Source organism: Pteropus alecto, unplaced genomic scaffold (assembly GCF_000325575.1).
Source record: "Pteropus alecto unplaced genomic scaffold, ASM32557v1 scaffold75, whole genome shotgun sequence".
In the NCBI taxonomy this organism is placed as follows: domain Eukaryota; kingdom Metazoa; phylum Chordata; class Mammalia; order Chiroptera; family Pteropodidae; genus Pteropus; species Pteropus alecto.
The window spans coordinates 2153604-2167844 of NW_006440638.1; the positions used below are offsets into that span (position 1 = coordinate 2153604).

The window sequence follows — 14241 nt, forward strand, 5'->3', positions numbered from 1 at the left end:
TCTGCATGAGCAGTCTTCCTTCTTGTTCTCTTTTGAGGTTCTCTTGGCTTTTCTTAGCTGTCTACCCTGTATATTCACCAACTGCTGGGCATGTCTATCTGAATAACCAAGTTTATTATTAGTGGAAGCCATATCTCCTGAGCAGAACATTTTTAAGGATTTGGATATGTCACAGTAATTAGCATTCTTAAAAGACACTCCCATAAGCAGGTCAAAATAAGATTTGTAATAGAAAGGGACTGTACTATCTATGTTTTGTGATTTTAATTTGGGTGAGGATATGTTGTTGATCTCATGCCTCTGGTAGCTGCTCAAAAAGTATGTCTTGAATATAAAAATCTATTGGATAAGCAAAAATACCAAGTGTTATGGCAAGCAGAATGTCTTTTCCTTTATCGTTGTAACTGCACGTTTGGTATCCATCTGCCCTGAAGTTTGAAAAAATTGATTACATACTATTCTGAAAATAAGGCCTAAATATACTCAAAAGCAAAATGAATATTTTTAAAAGCTATTTCTTAACTATAAACCTTAACAGCAAAAACAAACTCTGTGTGTGTGTGTGTGTGTGTGTGTGTGTGTGTGTGTGTAGTTTATAGAAACATTTCAAAGGAATTATCAGATTTTGGGTGCATGGAGTTTGCTAACATCTTTTGCAATGCTCATGAGCCAGAAATAGAAATGTTTACCTTTAAGTTAATAAAAAATAGCACGAAGAAGTTGTTCAGTGAGCTGGAGCCAGAGCTGCAGGTTGAGAGAAACTGCTTTAGCTTGCACAAGCATTTACACAAACTCTCAGCAACAGAGAAGCTAGCAACTGGAGGATTAATATTAGACATATAATTCTAAATCAAAACCCAAACATAAAAGTCAACCAGTGGCGCCAATAAGCTAACATAAATGAAAGGGGTGATCTGACACTAAAGGGAAAGTGTAATAAACAGATGAAAACCCCACTTCAGCCTCTGTTAATGAGCCTTCTGACCTGAATCAAATCACATGCAAATCAGGTGCTGTCTACTTGAATCATGTAATTGGAACTCACCACCCAGGGAAAGAATTCAAAGAATAGAATTTGTATTGTACTAGGGAGAGCTACTGAACTGAACCACTAAAGGTTACTGAAACAGTGAAACTGAGGAAAGTTGCAAAATCAATTTTACAGCCAGGATGTTTGTACATTCCTTCACTCATTCACTCAACAAATATTTGTTCAGTGCAATCCATATGCAAAGCACTTGTTCTAAGTTCTAAATCAGTTTTAAGGATGTACATGATGGTATCTACAAATATTTAGATTGACTTTTTAACCAGCAATATGTCTACCTTTCTTATAAAAATACTGTCCTTGTCTTTGATAAACTTCATTTCTGAGGCAGTGTTTCCTAAAGATTAGGAACCCTTCCACTCATGGAATGTCAGATAGTTTTCAGGAGAATGAAGAATGATTTTCAATTTTAGTCTGGGACTTATCTGCCTTAAACACTTTTTAATTCTTGCTAATCTTCCCCTCCTTTTTTTTTTTTTTTTTTTTAACAAAGAGAGAGCATGTCTAAGCCTTTTACAGGCTATAATCTAACTAGAATTTAATAATTTCCTTTTTGTTTTGTTTTGTTACATTTATATTTTGGTTACTTTTCATTTCTGAAATATGATAATGGTTTTCCATTTGTGGTGGTGATATACAATTTCTATTTAAAATAAACATAGTTTATGTCTTGAACACTGGGTCAGATGAAAGAAAATATTAAACAATAAAACAAGTGGTACCTGCACAATCACAAGAAAGTGGTAGAAGAATGAATAAGATTTGGGAAACTCAGCATAAGGAGAAGACATACACACACATATCTGCTCGGCTAACTCAGAGGTTCAAGCATGAGCTACATGAAGAGCTCTGGGCATTGGCTGCATATTCTTCTTATAGTAATTATGAAGGGCTCCTGAGAGGCTTTTCAGCCTTTCTATGGCTAGAGATTGGCATTGGAGCAAGTGGGCCTTAAAAATGGGAGAAATGACTGTGAAAGTCTGAGGGTCAACATGTGTGCTGCACTTGGCAGTGGTCCCACAATTTGTGCATTAGAATCAGCTGTAGGCTTTTCCAGGCCCCACCCTCGGAGATAATGATTCAGTGAGTTGGAGGAAGGGAATGTTTAAACCTCACTTTGACTCCGACCACAATTTGAGAAGGCTTGTGAACCTAGAGAATAAACAGAGCTGGAGGTCAGACCTCTTGAGCATTCCTTTTGTGATCATGGACTTGCAATACAACTGGGCTACTTCCACTTTCCTCATCTGTTCTCTGTAGTCAATGGTAAGTTCAGTTTCAGCATATTTATGTATTTCTTATTATGCCCATAAGTCTTATATACATATTTGCTACCAGTTAAGTGGTGTTCTTGTGGTAGAGATTGGGAGTAAAATGCTTGGATGTGGAAAGATGGAGAGAGACCTTGTTTTCTGAGTTCTCAGTTTATGCTTTCTGTATAAGTAAGCCTAGTACAGGGTTAGGAATTTAGTGATCCTTGAGGAGCACCATGAAATAAGGATGCTAAAATTCTACTGGACCTAGCTATTCATGGGCAGAATTAGTGCTTCGTTTCAAGTCTTGAAATTTCTGTCCTTCATTGGTGGAAGATTATAAGAACGAGCTTCTGTAAATTGCTTTAAAGTGAACCATGTGTATTTCCTCTTTGGAGAAGTATCTTTTCAGGTCTTCTGCCCATTTTTAAATCGAATTGTTTTTTTGTTGTTGTTGAGTTGTATAAGTTCTTTATAAATTTTGGATATTAACCCCTTATCAGAGGTATCATTAGTGAATATCTTTTCCCAGTCGGTTATCTTTTTGTTTTATTGATAGTTTCCTTTGCTGTACAAAACCTTTTTAGTTTGATGTAGTCCTATTTGTTTATTTTTTCTTCTGTTTCCCTTTGGCTAACAGACACATGAAAAGATGCTCAAGGTCGCTAATCAGAGAAATGCAAATTAAAACCACAATGAGATATCACCTCACACCTGTCAGAATGGCTATCATCAATAAATCAAAAAACAGCAAGTGTTGGTGAGGATGCGGAGAAAAGGAAACCCTCATACATTGTTGGTGGGATTGCAAATTGGTATAGCCGCTACGGAAAAGTGTATGGAGGTTCCTCAAAAAATTAAAAATGGATATGCCTTTTGACCCAGCAATTGCACTTCTGGGTATTTATCCAAAGAAAACCAAAACAATAATTCATAAAGATCTATGCACTCCAATATTCATGGTAGCACAATTTACAATAGCCAAGTTATGGAAGCAACCTAAATGCCCATCAATGGATGATTGGATAAAGAAATTATGGTTCATATATATAATGGAATATTACTCAGCCATTAAAAAAAATGAAATCCTACCATTTGTAATGACATGGATGGACCTAGAGGTTATTATGCTGAGTGAAATAAGTCAGACAGAGAAAGATAGATACCGATGATTTTACTTGCATGCAGTATCTAAGGAACAAAAAGAACAAACTAATCAAAAACGGACTCACAAATATAGTGGACAATTTGGTGATGGACAGAGGGGAGGTGGGTTGGGAGGCTGGGAGAATGAGGTGAAGGGTTGAAGAAGTACAAATTAGTAGTTGATAGTTGGGCATGGGGAGCATGGCAGAGGGAATGCAGTTACCATTAATATGATGGTTAAATGGAGGGCCAGGGGAGGGAGGGAGCAATTGGAGGGATCGTTTTATGAACATTATAGATATCTAACCAATGTACTGTATACTTGAAATTAATTTAAATAAATAAATTTATTTTTAAAAAAAGTGAACCATGATTGTGAAAGCAGATGACATTAGCTACCTTCTACTGACAATAAGAATCAGCAATAAGGGGAGTCTTGTAGGTAAATAAAGACTTTAAGTCAGGAGCAACCATGAGATTAGATTACATGTGAGCCCCAAATGTACAAACTGCATATTCTGCACTTTGTCTTGAACTACCAGATGGATAATAATCTGTTAGGGGATATTTTCTGTGTGGGTTATTTAAAAGGAAATAAAAGATTGCTGACCCAGGCTGGGACTTTGTGCAAGCTGTGGACACATTTGCAGTTATTGAGCACATATTTTTATGGGTTTCCAGCAGAAACTAAGTAAGCAATTGCCTGCCTATGTGATATGGAAGTTTCATAAGGGCCATAAACATCCAAACTGATTGCCAGCATGGTTGGACAAATCCAGCTGTTTACAGAAACAATGCCACTCAGCTAAAACATACCAAATGGGACAATCTCTCTTGGATTCTTCTTCAACATAGAATGCCAAGCAGAAGAGCAAAATTTGAGAGATGGACAGCCATTTGCTCTGATCTGCTGACACCAGCAAAAATGCTGTAAATACATGAAAATGTTGTGACCTCCATATCATCATGGACAGAATTAAATGGGCCAGAGCAGTGTCATGCATATGAATTGAGAGGAATTACTTTTCCTACTGTCATTAGGGACTGTTACTCTCACTTTGTTGGCACTGCCATTCTGTGTTATGATGCTTTACAACAAATCTTCATTCTTTGGGCACAAAGTCCAGATGGTGGCAATGGCTGAATGATGCTTCTCCATAATAAGTATAAAGCCATTAACTGAAACAGATCTAAAGCCCACCAGTCTCCTGCGTTCTGGACAGAGAAGATTTGAGAGAAAAAGAAACAAAATACCCATCATTAAATTAATGATGAAAAGATAAATCTAGATGAACCCAGGTGTTTGTCATAAAAATAAAAACAGACAGCTAAGTACAATAGATTTGTAATTTTTTATGTTGTACTGAAATTTCATCGAGTCAGTCAGATCCTGAAATAAATGACAAATAAGGTACTGGCTGGAGATGAAGAAAGCAATATCTTTTCATATGAATGCTAGGAGTTTAGATATTTATTGGATTGGAATTTGACCTGTGATATTAAAATGCAGATTGTCTCCCAAAAGTGGGACTTTGGATTTGTAGAAAAGACTTATCTGCATAATAAGTTGTGTCCTAACAATAAAATCTTGTGTAAAAATAGAAAACTAACAAGGAAAGGGAAAAGAAACAGTTCAACAAATCAACAAAACATGCTATGCTCTAGAAGTGGATGTGGCAGAACTGTGCTTGAGCTGAAAGGTTGCCCCTTTGAAGTAAATAAAACCACATGTTATGTCGTGACTGAGAAAAGAGAAATCTGTAAAAGGACAAGAATATATCATCTGAAAACTAATGAGGTGTTACATTTTGAGCCAAAATTGCATCCAACTTTTCAGCATGTAACTAGGCAAGACCTGATCCAAAGTTTAAAGAGTTGGCATAAAACTTTGGGAATTTGAAACTCAGACACTGCATAGAAGATGCAGAATAAAACTCTAGGTTGAGAGCTATTTTTCTTTCCTCATTTTTTTTTTCCTGTTGGATTTTCTTTCTTATGACTGCCAAAACAATGTAGGCATAAAATTGTCTGTTCCACTTCATTTACCAACACAATGCAGAAATTAAATACATGAGCTCAAAGGTCACCTGTGGAAAACTATGTTTCTGCATAATAGTTTGCCTATAAGTTCCAAGAATGAAGACAACATTTTCTAAGTAATTAGTAAATATTATTTTGCTGAAAAGTATTTTAAACTTATTTTTGTGCTAAGAACTGGTTCTCATATGTTTGTGTGGGTTGCGTACTGCACAAAATCTCCAGCGTCTGCTCACTAGCTGTGTATCCTGGCAAGGGGCCGTCCCTGGGGCAGGGAAGGGAAGGGCAACTCTTTCACATTTGCACTGCCTGGGCTTGCAACTGCTCCAGAAGAAGCTTCTAGCCACCTGATAACCTCATGCAACAGAAAGGTGTGGGGAAAAACCAGTGTCCACCCACCTGTGTGACCCTGCGTTATTTATTGTAGGAGTTTACCCACTGTCAAACACTGAAGTGGCTGTTACTGTGCTTCCCAAACCTAACATGCAGACTCAGGGATCTTGTTAAAATGAAGATTTTGTGTGCTCTCTCATGCTCTCACAGGGCCTTATTCTTTCTTGGGCATTTTTTAAAATAATGACTGGCCTTGGTTATCAATATGTCTCCTGCATAGATTCTGTTCTGATAAAATGTCCAATATTTGGAAACTCACTTGGGAAGCAGAAAGATAATACTTAGAAGTAGACTTCTTTCATTATAGACCTAGTCAATTTTAGAGTAAATATTATACTGTCTATTTCTATGATTGTCTTGTGTTTGAGAGTTAAAAAATTAACTTTGTCGTATCCCTTTTTACTTCTCTCTCTGCCTCCATAAGTAAGCACCTTGAGGTCAGGTATATGTCTTGAATTTCTTTTATTTATTGTTATTTATATAACACCTGACTAATCATGCAAAAGGAAAGAGATGTGTGGATAGCTGCTGATGTAATTTGGTTTTTATAAAATGCAGATTCTGATGCAAGAGATATGGGGCCTGAGAGTTTGCATTTCTAACAAGCTCTCAGGTGACCTTGATTTAGCTGATCCACTGACTACACTTCGAGAAGCAAGGCCCATTGGATGTCAAAGCCAACAAAACTCCCACTGTGATGAGCCCGTTCTCTCTAGTAACCACTAAACCCTTCTCCCCTTCTCCCCATCATTCTTCCCTCAACCAGAACCCTCCTCGTCCTGAAAAAAAGCTGTCACCAAACCAAATCCCCAAATGTCCCTAACAAAAAAGGGATAGAGAAAGTGATATGGCATCCTTCTTTCTTGGAGACCCTGAGTTCTTTTAACTTGCTTCATTCCTCCCTAAGAAGAAGCCCTTCACCTGGGGTGGGGGCAGGAATTACTACTTACTAACCGTTCCATGCTATACTGTGTGCTTTACTTCTGTGATCTCCCTGTCTTTTTTTAGCCATTCTGCAACACAGCTACTGTGATGCCTATATTACAGATGGGAAACTGAGGCTCAAGAGATTACATACCTTGCCCAAGAATGTAGAACTAGTAAGTGAATTGGTAGGAAATCGAATCCAGGGCCGATTCCAAATTCTTTACATGAGCCGCTGTATCTTGTTTCTAAATCTCAAAGAACCTAATTCCTTCTGTCAATATAGAGAGGGTTTTCTAGTTGACAGCCTTTCTCAGATACCGTGGTAACTGAGGTAGGAGTCACAATGAAGGCATGTATTACTCTGTAGACATCCTTTATCTGTTTTAAACAGAATTTGATTACTGCAGAGTCATATAGATGTCCCACAGACTTCTACTAATGTGATGTTATCTCTGCTTCCTGATGACAGCTGATTTTGGTGACTGGTTGGTTATTTTTAAAGCATTTCTGCTCATGGACTAAGACCTCAGAATCAAAGCTTCTCCACATTTTGAAATGCTGGGTTTCAAAATACAGTGAGAGTCATGTCTCCTTACTGATTAGGAACAGGTGGGAGATGGGTCCAGAAGGTCTGCAGAGAGGGGAATGGCCATCTCTCAGTGGGTACAGGGAGGTCTGCCTTCTAAGCACCTGTCATGGGGCAGGCCCTATGTGGAGAGAACAGGTCTACTGTAAGGAGAAATTCCTGGAAACTGGAGCTCCAGACTGGGGAGGAGGGGCAATGGTCAGAGCAAGGCACACTGCATGCTCCCAGCTTCAACCCCATTTCAGTGTGTTCAGAACTCATGAGTCCTGGGACACTGAGAAGGAAAATCAGAGGAAGTAAAACAACTTTCAAAAATGCTTTAAGACCACTTTCTAACCGAGAATAGCACAAGATACAACTTTTACTGCTGTTGGGAGATGTTTGGCATGGAGATGTGGAAAGAGATGACAGAAGCTGTTTTTTGTTTGTTTGTTTGTTGTTTCCAGGCAATACTTTCTCCAAGAAGCCTTTTCCTAGAAGTTATTCATCCCTTCATCCCTATACACTTTGGTGTGATAAATAGCTTCATGCAGTTTGCTGAGATGGGCCAGCAGGCCAGGCAGAGTGATGGATGTAGTTCATACAGAATTGTCTTTAGTGAACCGAGTAGCCACATTGTGCCATTAGATTGCATTTATTGGGCTTGTAAGAACTTTCTGCCCAAGCTCTATAGTTGTTTTCATTGTAGTTTGTAGAGACACATTTAAGGACATAGTCTACTTTCTATATTACATAATTCTTTTATAAGGACCCACAGTAAGTCAGCCAAAACATTATCGAGCACTTATATGCCAGATACTATGCTAGTATTAGGAATAAAGTAGTTAAAAAAGAAATCACATGAATGAAGTTTATAATAGAAGATAAAAATTTAAGCTGTTGATATCTTGAACAACTTTCCTTCTTTACTTTTGCTACCAGGAAGCTCAGAACCATTTTTTTGGACTCACCTTTAGCAATTGTGTAGGACCTCATGGAATGAACTGTTACACAGATCATACCTCGGTTTCATGTTATTTCCCCTTTGATCAGTTTTCTTGTACTCATCTTTGTGAGCCACTTCACATCCCTGCTGTATTTTTTAACGGAGGGGAGAAAAGGGAGGAGGCTATAATTAAATAATAATAAAAGGGCCCAGCAGGTCCTTGGGACCAGAAGTCAAGAGATACTGATGATTAGATGCGGTTTCTGGAAATAAATCTAAGAAGGAGCACTAATTAGTGTGAGAGCAGTCCTGGCTGTGTGGCTAATGGGGGTCAGGAGTCACAAATGAGCAGCCCAGCGGATGTTGGTGATAGGGTCAGGGGAAGGAGTGAGTGCTGAGGTCACTGATACTGAAGTGGGGGACGGGCTGGAGTTTCTTAAGATCAATGACTGGCCAGATACTAGAATTTAAAGGTGAGAACTCAAAAGAGAAAGCACTGCTTTAAGGGCAGATGGAGAATAAGGCACAAAGACAAAGCATGAATGAAACCAAATCTGTAATTAGGCAGTAAGCCACCGTGTCAATTAGGAATTTTTGGTTCTAAGTAACAAAAACTGACTCTGATGAAGTTAGTGGGAAAGAGGGAGAAATTCATGGATGCATTTGGAGTAGCTCACAGAAAAACCAAATAATAGGCTTACAAGGGACAGGATCCCTTCTGAAAGGATAATGAGACATTTCTCTAGGGGTCCACTGTTAGGACGAGAGGGCAGCAACTGTTTTCCATCTTTTGGTCTCTCTGATGAAGATTCAGATTGCCTGGCACATAGCCCAAACTCAGTACATATAGATTCAGTGACTGAAGGAATAGATGAAACTTTCATAAAAAGAACATCTAATTTGCTGAGCCTGGGTCACTTGGGAGGAGGAGAAAGGAGGAGTATTTTGGCCAAAGTTCCTACCGAAGCCACATACAATACATTGGGGTGGTTGACACTGTTACCAAAAGAAGAGAGAAATGGATGGAGGGCAGGCAGAACCCAAGAGGATGTCTGATATAGGCAGCAAAGAACTGGCTGATGGCCTAGAGAAGGTGGTGTTTAGTTGTGGCAGGGGAATATCTCCTGGTTCAGTTAGCTTGTCCTTCTCTACTAACATTTGGAAAGAAAAACTGCAGGGAAAAATTCCAGGGTTTTGTTGCCAACTCTCAAGGCTGCGGTGAGATCCAGTTAATAGACAGCTGGGTTAGATCTTAAAAGCAAAGATGTTGAAAGGTTGAGCATGTCCAGGTGTAGTCTGGGTAGCAGATGGTGGTGCTCAAACGAGGACAATACATTTAATAATTAGCTACTTATGTTCTTGGAGAAGCACACTTCCTGGGAGGACATTTCTCCTATAACATCCTTTTTGTGCTTCTTAATAAACTGCTTTTTAAAGCCTAAAGTTTAAGAAACCCATTCAGGTATTGCAAACAAGGGCCTACCCCACTCAGGTGGCCACAGTAAACACAACCTCATTCTTCCCCACTCTTTCAACTGTACCCCTACAGGGCTTCTACACTTGCTATATCAGCTACATGCAATGTTCCTCCTCAGTTTTCACTGAGCTACTTCCTCATTCTTTGCAAGGGTCACCTACCCTTTGCAAAGGTTACCTCCCCAATTTACAGTAGCTAATTCTAGTCACTCTCTCCAACATTGATCTATTTTCTCCATAGCACTTACCTTTCTCTAAAATAATCTTATGTTTAAATGTGTGTGTACTGACTGTCTCCCATGCTAGAGTGTAAATTCCACAAGAGTGGGGATTAGACCTGTTTGACATCTGCATCCTGCAGAGTTAGACCAACACCTGCCACCTTGTAGGTGCTCAATAAATATTTATTACTATTAAGTCATCCTTATATTCTTGGGAATAAACCTAACTTGGTTGTAGGGCACTGTCTTTATTCCCACACTTGATTAAATTTATTTTATTTAGGAGTTTTATGTATATATTAATCAGTAAAAAGGACCTATTCTCTGAAATTCCCCTCTGGTTATTATCCATCCGGTTATTATAAATTGAGGAAGTACTCCCTCACTTTCTGCTCTCTGTAAGACTTTGTATAAAATGGAAATGATCTAGCCCTTGAAAATCTGGTGGAATCCACCTTTAAAGCTCTCTGGGCCTGTTGTTTTCTTATGGAAAGATTTAATTTAATTTAATTTATTATTTATTTATTTTTATTTTTATTAAGTTTGTTGGGGTAACATTGGTTAATACAATTATATAATTTTCAGGTGTGTATTATCATTTGACATCTGTATATTCTATTGTGTGTTTACTACCCAAAGTCCAGTTTCCTTCAGCTACCATATGGGAAGATTTTAAATGATTGTTTCATTTCCTTAGTAATCATAAGACTATTCAGGCTTTTTTTTTTCTTCTTTTGACAGTTATGGCAAATTCCACCCCCCCCCATCCCCACCTGACCATTTCATTAAAAATTTTAAACTAAATTAAATAGAGTGGTAGTGGTTACCTATGGAGTTTTTGTGCTCTGTAATGGGTTCATGAGTATTCATTACATTACTTAAAATCATATAAAATAGAAAAGGGCGACCTACCCTTGGACCAATGATGACAGCATGTTTTAAATCAAGGATTATGATTAATTCAATTCTGTGTATTCAAGTTCCATTGACAACGCATAATTGCTGAAAATATGAGTGACTGAATCTATCTTGGTGCAGACACTCTCCAAAGGTGAATCTTGCAGATCCCTGGCGACAGAGACAACCCTGGATAGGAACTGTCCAGGCAACCCAGCCTTACATTTTTTCCCAATTCAATCTATGGAGGAAGGTCCTGGACGATGTCTCTGCTGGATTCCACAGGCAGTGACTGGGCCTACAGCTCTTCAGAATGTTAGGTTCCCTGTTTGTCCAGGATTAGGTAAAAGCCACAGCAAGTTTGTAACAGCACTTTCCTTTCCACATCACAGACAGCACAGAAGGAAAAGACCGAAGGAGCATTCTGGAAGGGTTGAAATTAAGGACATCCCTGTGGCATGATTCACTCCTCTGCCAATGAAATTATGTGACTTAAATTATGTGTCGGTGTCATTACCATGCCAAAAGGATAAGTGGATTAAAATGAAAGGAATTTCTGAACAACTGTGGGAAAGAAGGCATTATCAAGTCTTTGGATGTCATTAGTTGTAAGGAAGTTTGTAACCAATCATGATGCTGCAAAATGGTAAAATATTTGCAAGCAAGGAGAGGGTGGAGATGTGGGAACCTGTAACTTTATGCCAGCTGAACACTCATTGTGGGGCGTCTGGCAAATGGATTTACTATTTTGCCAACTATATTAAAGTGTTACAAAATTGTCACGAAATTGTTTCTATGCAAATAATTGTTTTAAAGAAGTCCTTACATCAAATAATTGCAATTCATGAGCTGAAGCCAAAGACTAACTTAAAATATTAGAAATTATTTTTCTTGGAATCATGCCGAATTATAAGATTGAGATTTTCTTTCCTTCCCAACTCCCTTTCTCTTTCATCAGTCTTTGGAGTTAAGTTTTTGAACATTTTTCTACCCTAAAAACTCCTATGAGTTGTCACTTTCCTGAGTCATTGCATTTAGAAGGTTTTATACGACTCACTGAAGAATAATGGCACAAACAGAAACATTTTAAATGTAGAAGGATCCTCTGGTTGAGAGAGGCTGTCCAAAATAGTACAAAAATAAATTTGCATTAACTCGGTCAAACTTCTAAACACTCCTGGACAGGAGGCAAACGAAACGCCTCCAGATTAGCGCAGCATTTACGCGGCGCACGAGCTACAAGACTTGCGATTCAGCCAAGGCCTCAACTAGAAATCTATAGATCACCCAACCACTTTCAGTTACTGGAGGTTATTATAATTGTCCCGATTTTACGGATGAAATTGAGATTATGGCTTAGTCTTCTTTGGTTGACTTAACTGAGAGAGAAGGAGACAGAGGAGCGAGGAAAAGCAGCTTTTCCTCATTATCTTTAAAGAAAGTATTTAAACCAACTCAAAAATGCCTTCTACTTCCAACAATGGTATTTCCTTTAGAGTCAAATCTTTTGATCTCATCTCTAAAACCAAGAAGCAAGTCAAGAATTTTACTGTAAATTAGAACAAGGAGTCACTCCTCCCCACGCCCCGCCTTCTCGAGGACATCAGTCACAGCGGACGCATCATTCCGAGCCGAATTTGAGAGAGAATCTGCTGGAGGCGAATAAGCCCAAAGCGGCCCTATCCATAAGTGGAGTAAAGCCAGGAGAAGACGCCCAGCCAGCACACGCCTTCGGAAAACTGAAGCGTCTTCTCTGACCCCGGGTCAGAAAGATTTATTACTTCCTCGGTGAGGGAGAAATCTCAGGCCAGTTGTAACGGGCGAGCGGGTAGTAGCAAGCCAGCGAGCAGCGCTCGGCGTCCTAGAAGAGCTCCAGGGTGCGGGTAAGTCCTCGGTTCCCGTAGGAGACGGGCGGTGCCCACTTCGGGGGAGGAGCAGAGTGGGCGGCCGCTGGGAGATTTCTGTCCAAACTTTATCACCAACTCTTTCCAAAAGCAAAAACGTGAGGCTGAGCCTGGCACCGGCACGCAGAATCCAAGTTTCCCAGAGCTCCAGACGCGCGAGCGCTTCAAACCCCGCGTGCGCGCTCCAGGGCTTTGCGCACGGATTGCTACCGCTTCCGCTGCGCAGATGGCTGCCCAAGCAGCGTCGCTATAAACCCAGCGCCGCTATAAACCCGACCCCGAATCTCCAGCCCCCAAGGCAGCGACGGCGGCAGGAGATGGGCGTTTCGAGGGGGGCGGGCGCGGGACGGGGTGGAGGAGGAGGGCAGCGCGGTGAAGGGGAGGAGCCGCAGCGACAGACGGCGCCGCGCACCAACCCGGCGCCGCCTGGCAGAAGCCGCGCAGAGGCTGGCCCGAGCGCGTTGCAGCGGCAAGGCGTAGGGGGAGTCGGGTAGCAGCATCCTCCCGGGCTCCGCTTTCGTGCGGCGGCGGCGGCGGCAGTAGCGGCGGCGGGGGCTTCCTCTGCCCCAATACCTCGTTGGGCAGAGCCGCTGGTGCCGGGGGCGCGGCGGGCAAGGGTGCTCTGCGGCCTCGGGCTCCTTTGCCGAGAGCCGTGTGTACCAGATCCTTCCGGGCCAGTCAGAGGCTGTGGAGCGGCGGGGACAGCTGGCAATGCCCGCCCAGGCATCCTCTGAGTGATGGAAGAAGCGGCTGCTGCCGCCGCCACCGCTGCAGGGTCGCGCTGCGCCCCATCCACCGCCGCCAGAGAAATGGGAAGATTCGGGGCGCAGAGGCCGAGAACGAGAGAGGCGGAGCTGCTTTGCCAGGAGCTGGGTCCCGTATAAGGCCCCTCCCGCCCCCCCTCCTCCGGAGGGCTTCGTCCTCTGGAGCGAGGAAGGAAGCTGCGGTCCCGAGAAGGCGGAGGAGACGCAGCTGGAGCCGAACACACGGGGCTCAGCCCAGCGCGAAGCAGAGCTCCGGGCCCGGCGAAAGTTTCCCTTTCCGAGCCGCAGGGCTCCCGTTGCTCGGAAACTCTGTTCAGGGCTTGGGCTGCCGAGTCCCGCGGCCCTCTCGGAGGCACGGGGACCCCCAGCGGAAGACAGCGCTCGAGAAATCGAGGAACGAGTAATAGCAGGACAGAGCGCCGGGCCAGAATCCGGGGCAGCTCCAGGTCGCGCCCGCGGCTCCAGGTGAGCTGGGGAGCCAGGCAGACCAGATGGTGGGCGTTACTTGGGCGGAGGAGGCGGCTGGGAGGAGTATTGGGGCGCATCGGCTTACTCCGCTTACCCTCGCAGGTTCTTCTCGGAGCCGCTGCCATGGGAGAGCCAGCTCTCGGCGCAGGGGACCAGACGCCGCTGTTGCCGCGCCCTCCTCGGAGCCGCGGCCCGA

The 14241-nt window shown here is 41.9% G+C and overlaps 1 protein-coding gene across 1 annotated transcript; it reads left to right on the forward strand.

Annotated features, from left to right (window-relative positions):
• Positions 1 to 3816: 3816 nt before the first annotated feature.
• On the forward strand, positions 3817 to 14241 carry LOC112484331. Its single transcript, XM_025050853.1, has 3 exons — positions 3817 to 3889; positions 13197 to 14042; positions 14148 to 14241. Exons 1-2 carry the CDS (start codon positions 3817 to 3819, stop codon positions 13979 to 13981), a joined length of 858 nt encoding a protein of 285 aa, XP_024906621.1. The 3' UTR covers positions 13982 to 14042; positions 14148 to 14241.

Coding starts and splice junctions, on each gene's coding strand:
- LOC112484331 (XM_025050853.1), top strand. CDS start 3,817: ATGATTGTGAAAGCAGATGACATTAGCTACCTTCTACTGACAATAAGA. Junction 3,890..13,196: donor CAATAAGGGGAGTCTTGTAG/GTAAATAAAGAC, acceptor GGTGAAGGGGAG/GAGCCGCAGCGACAGACGGC.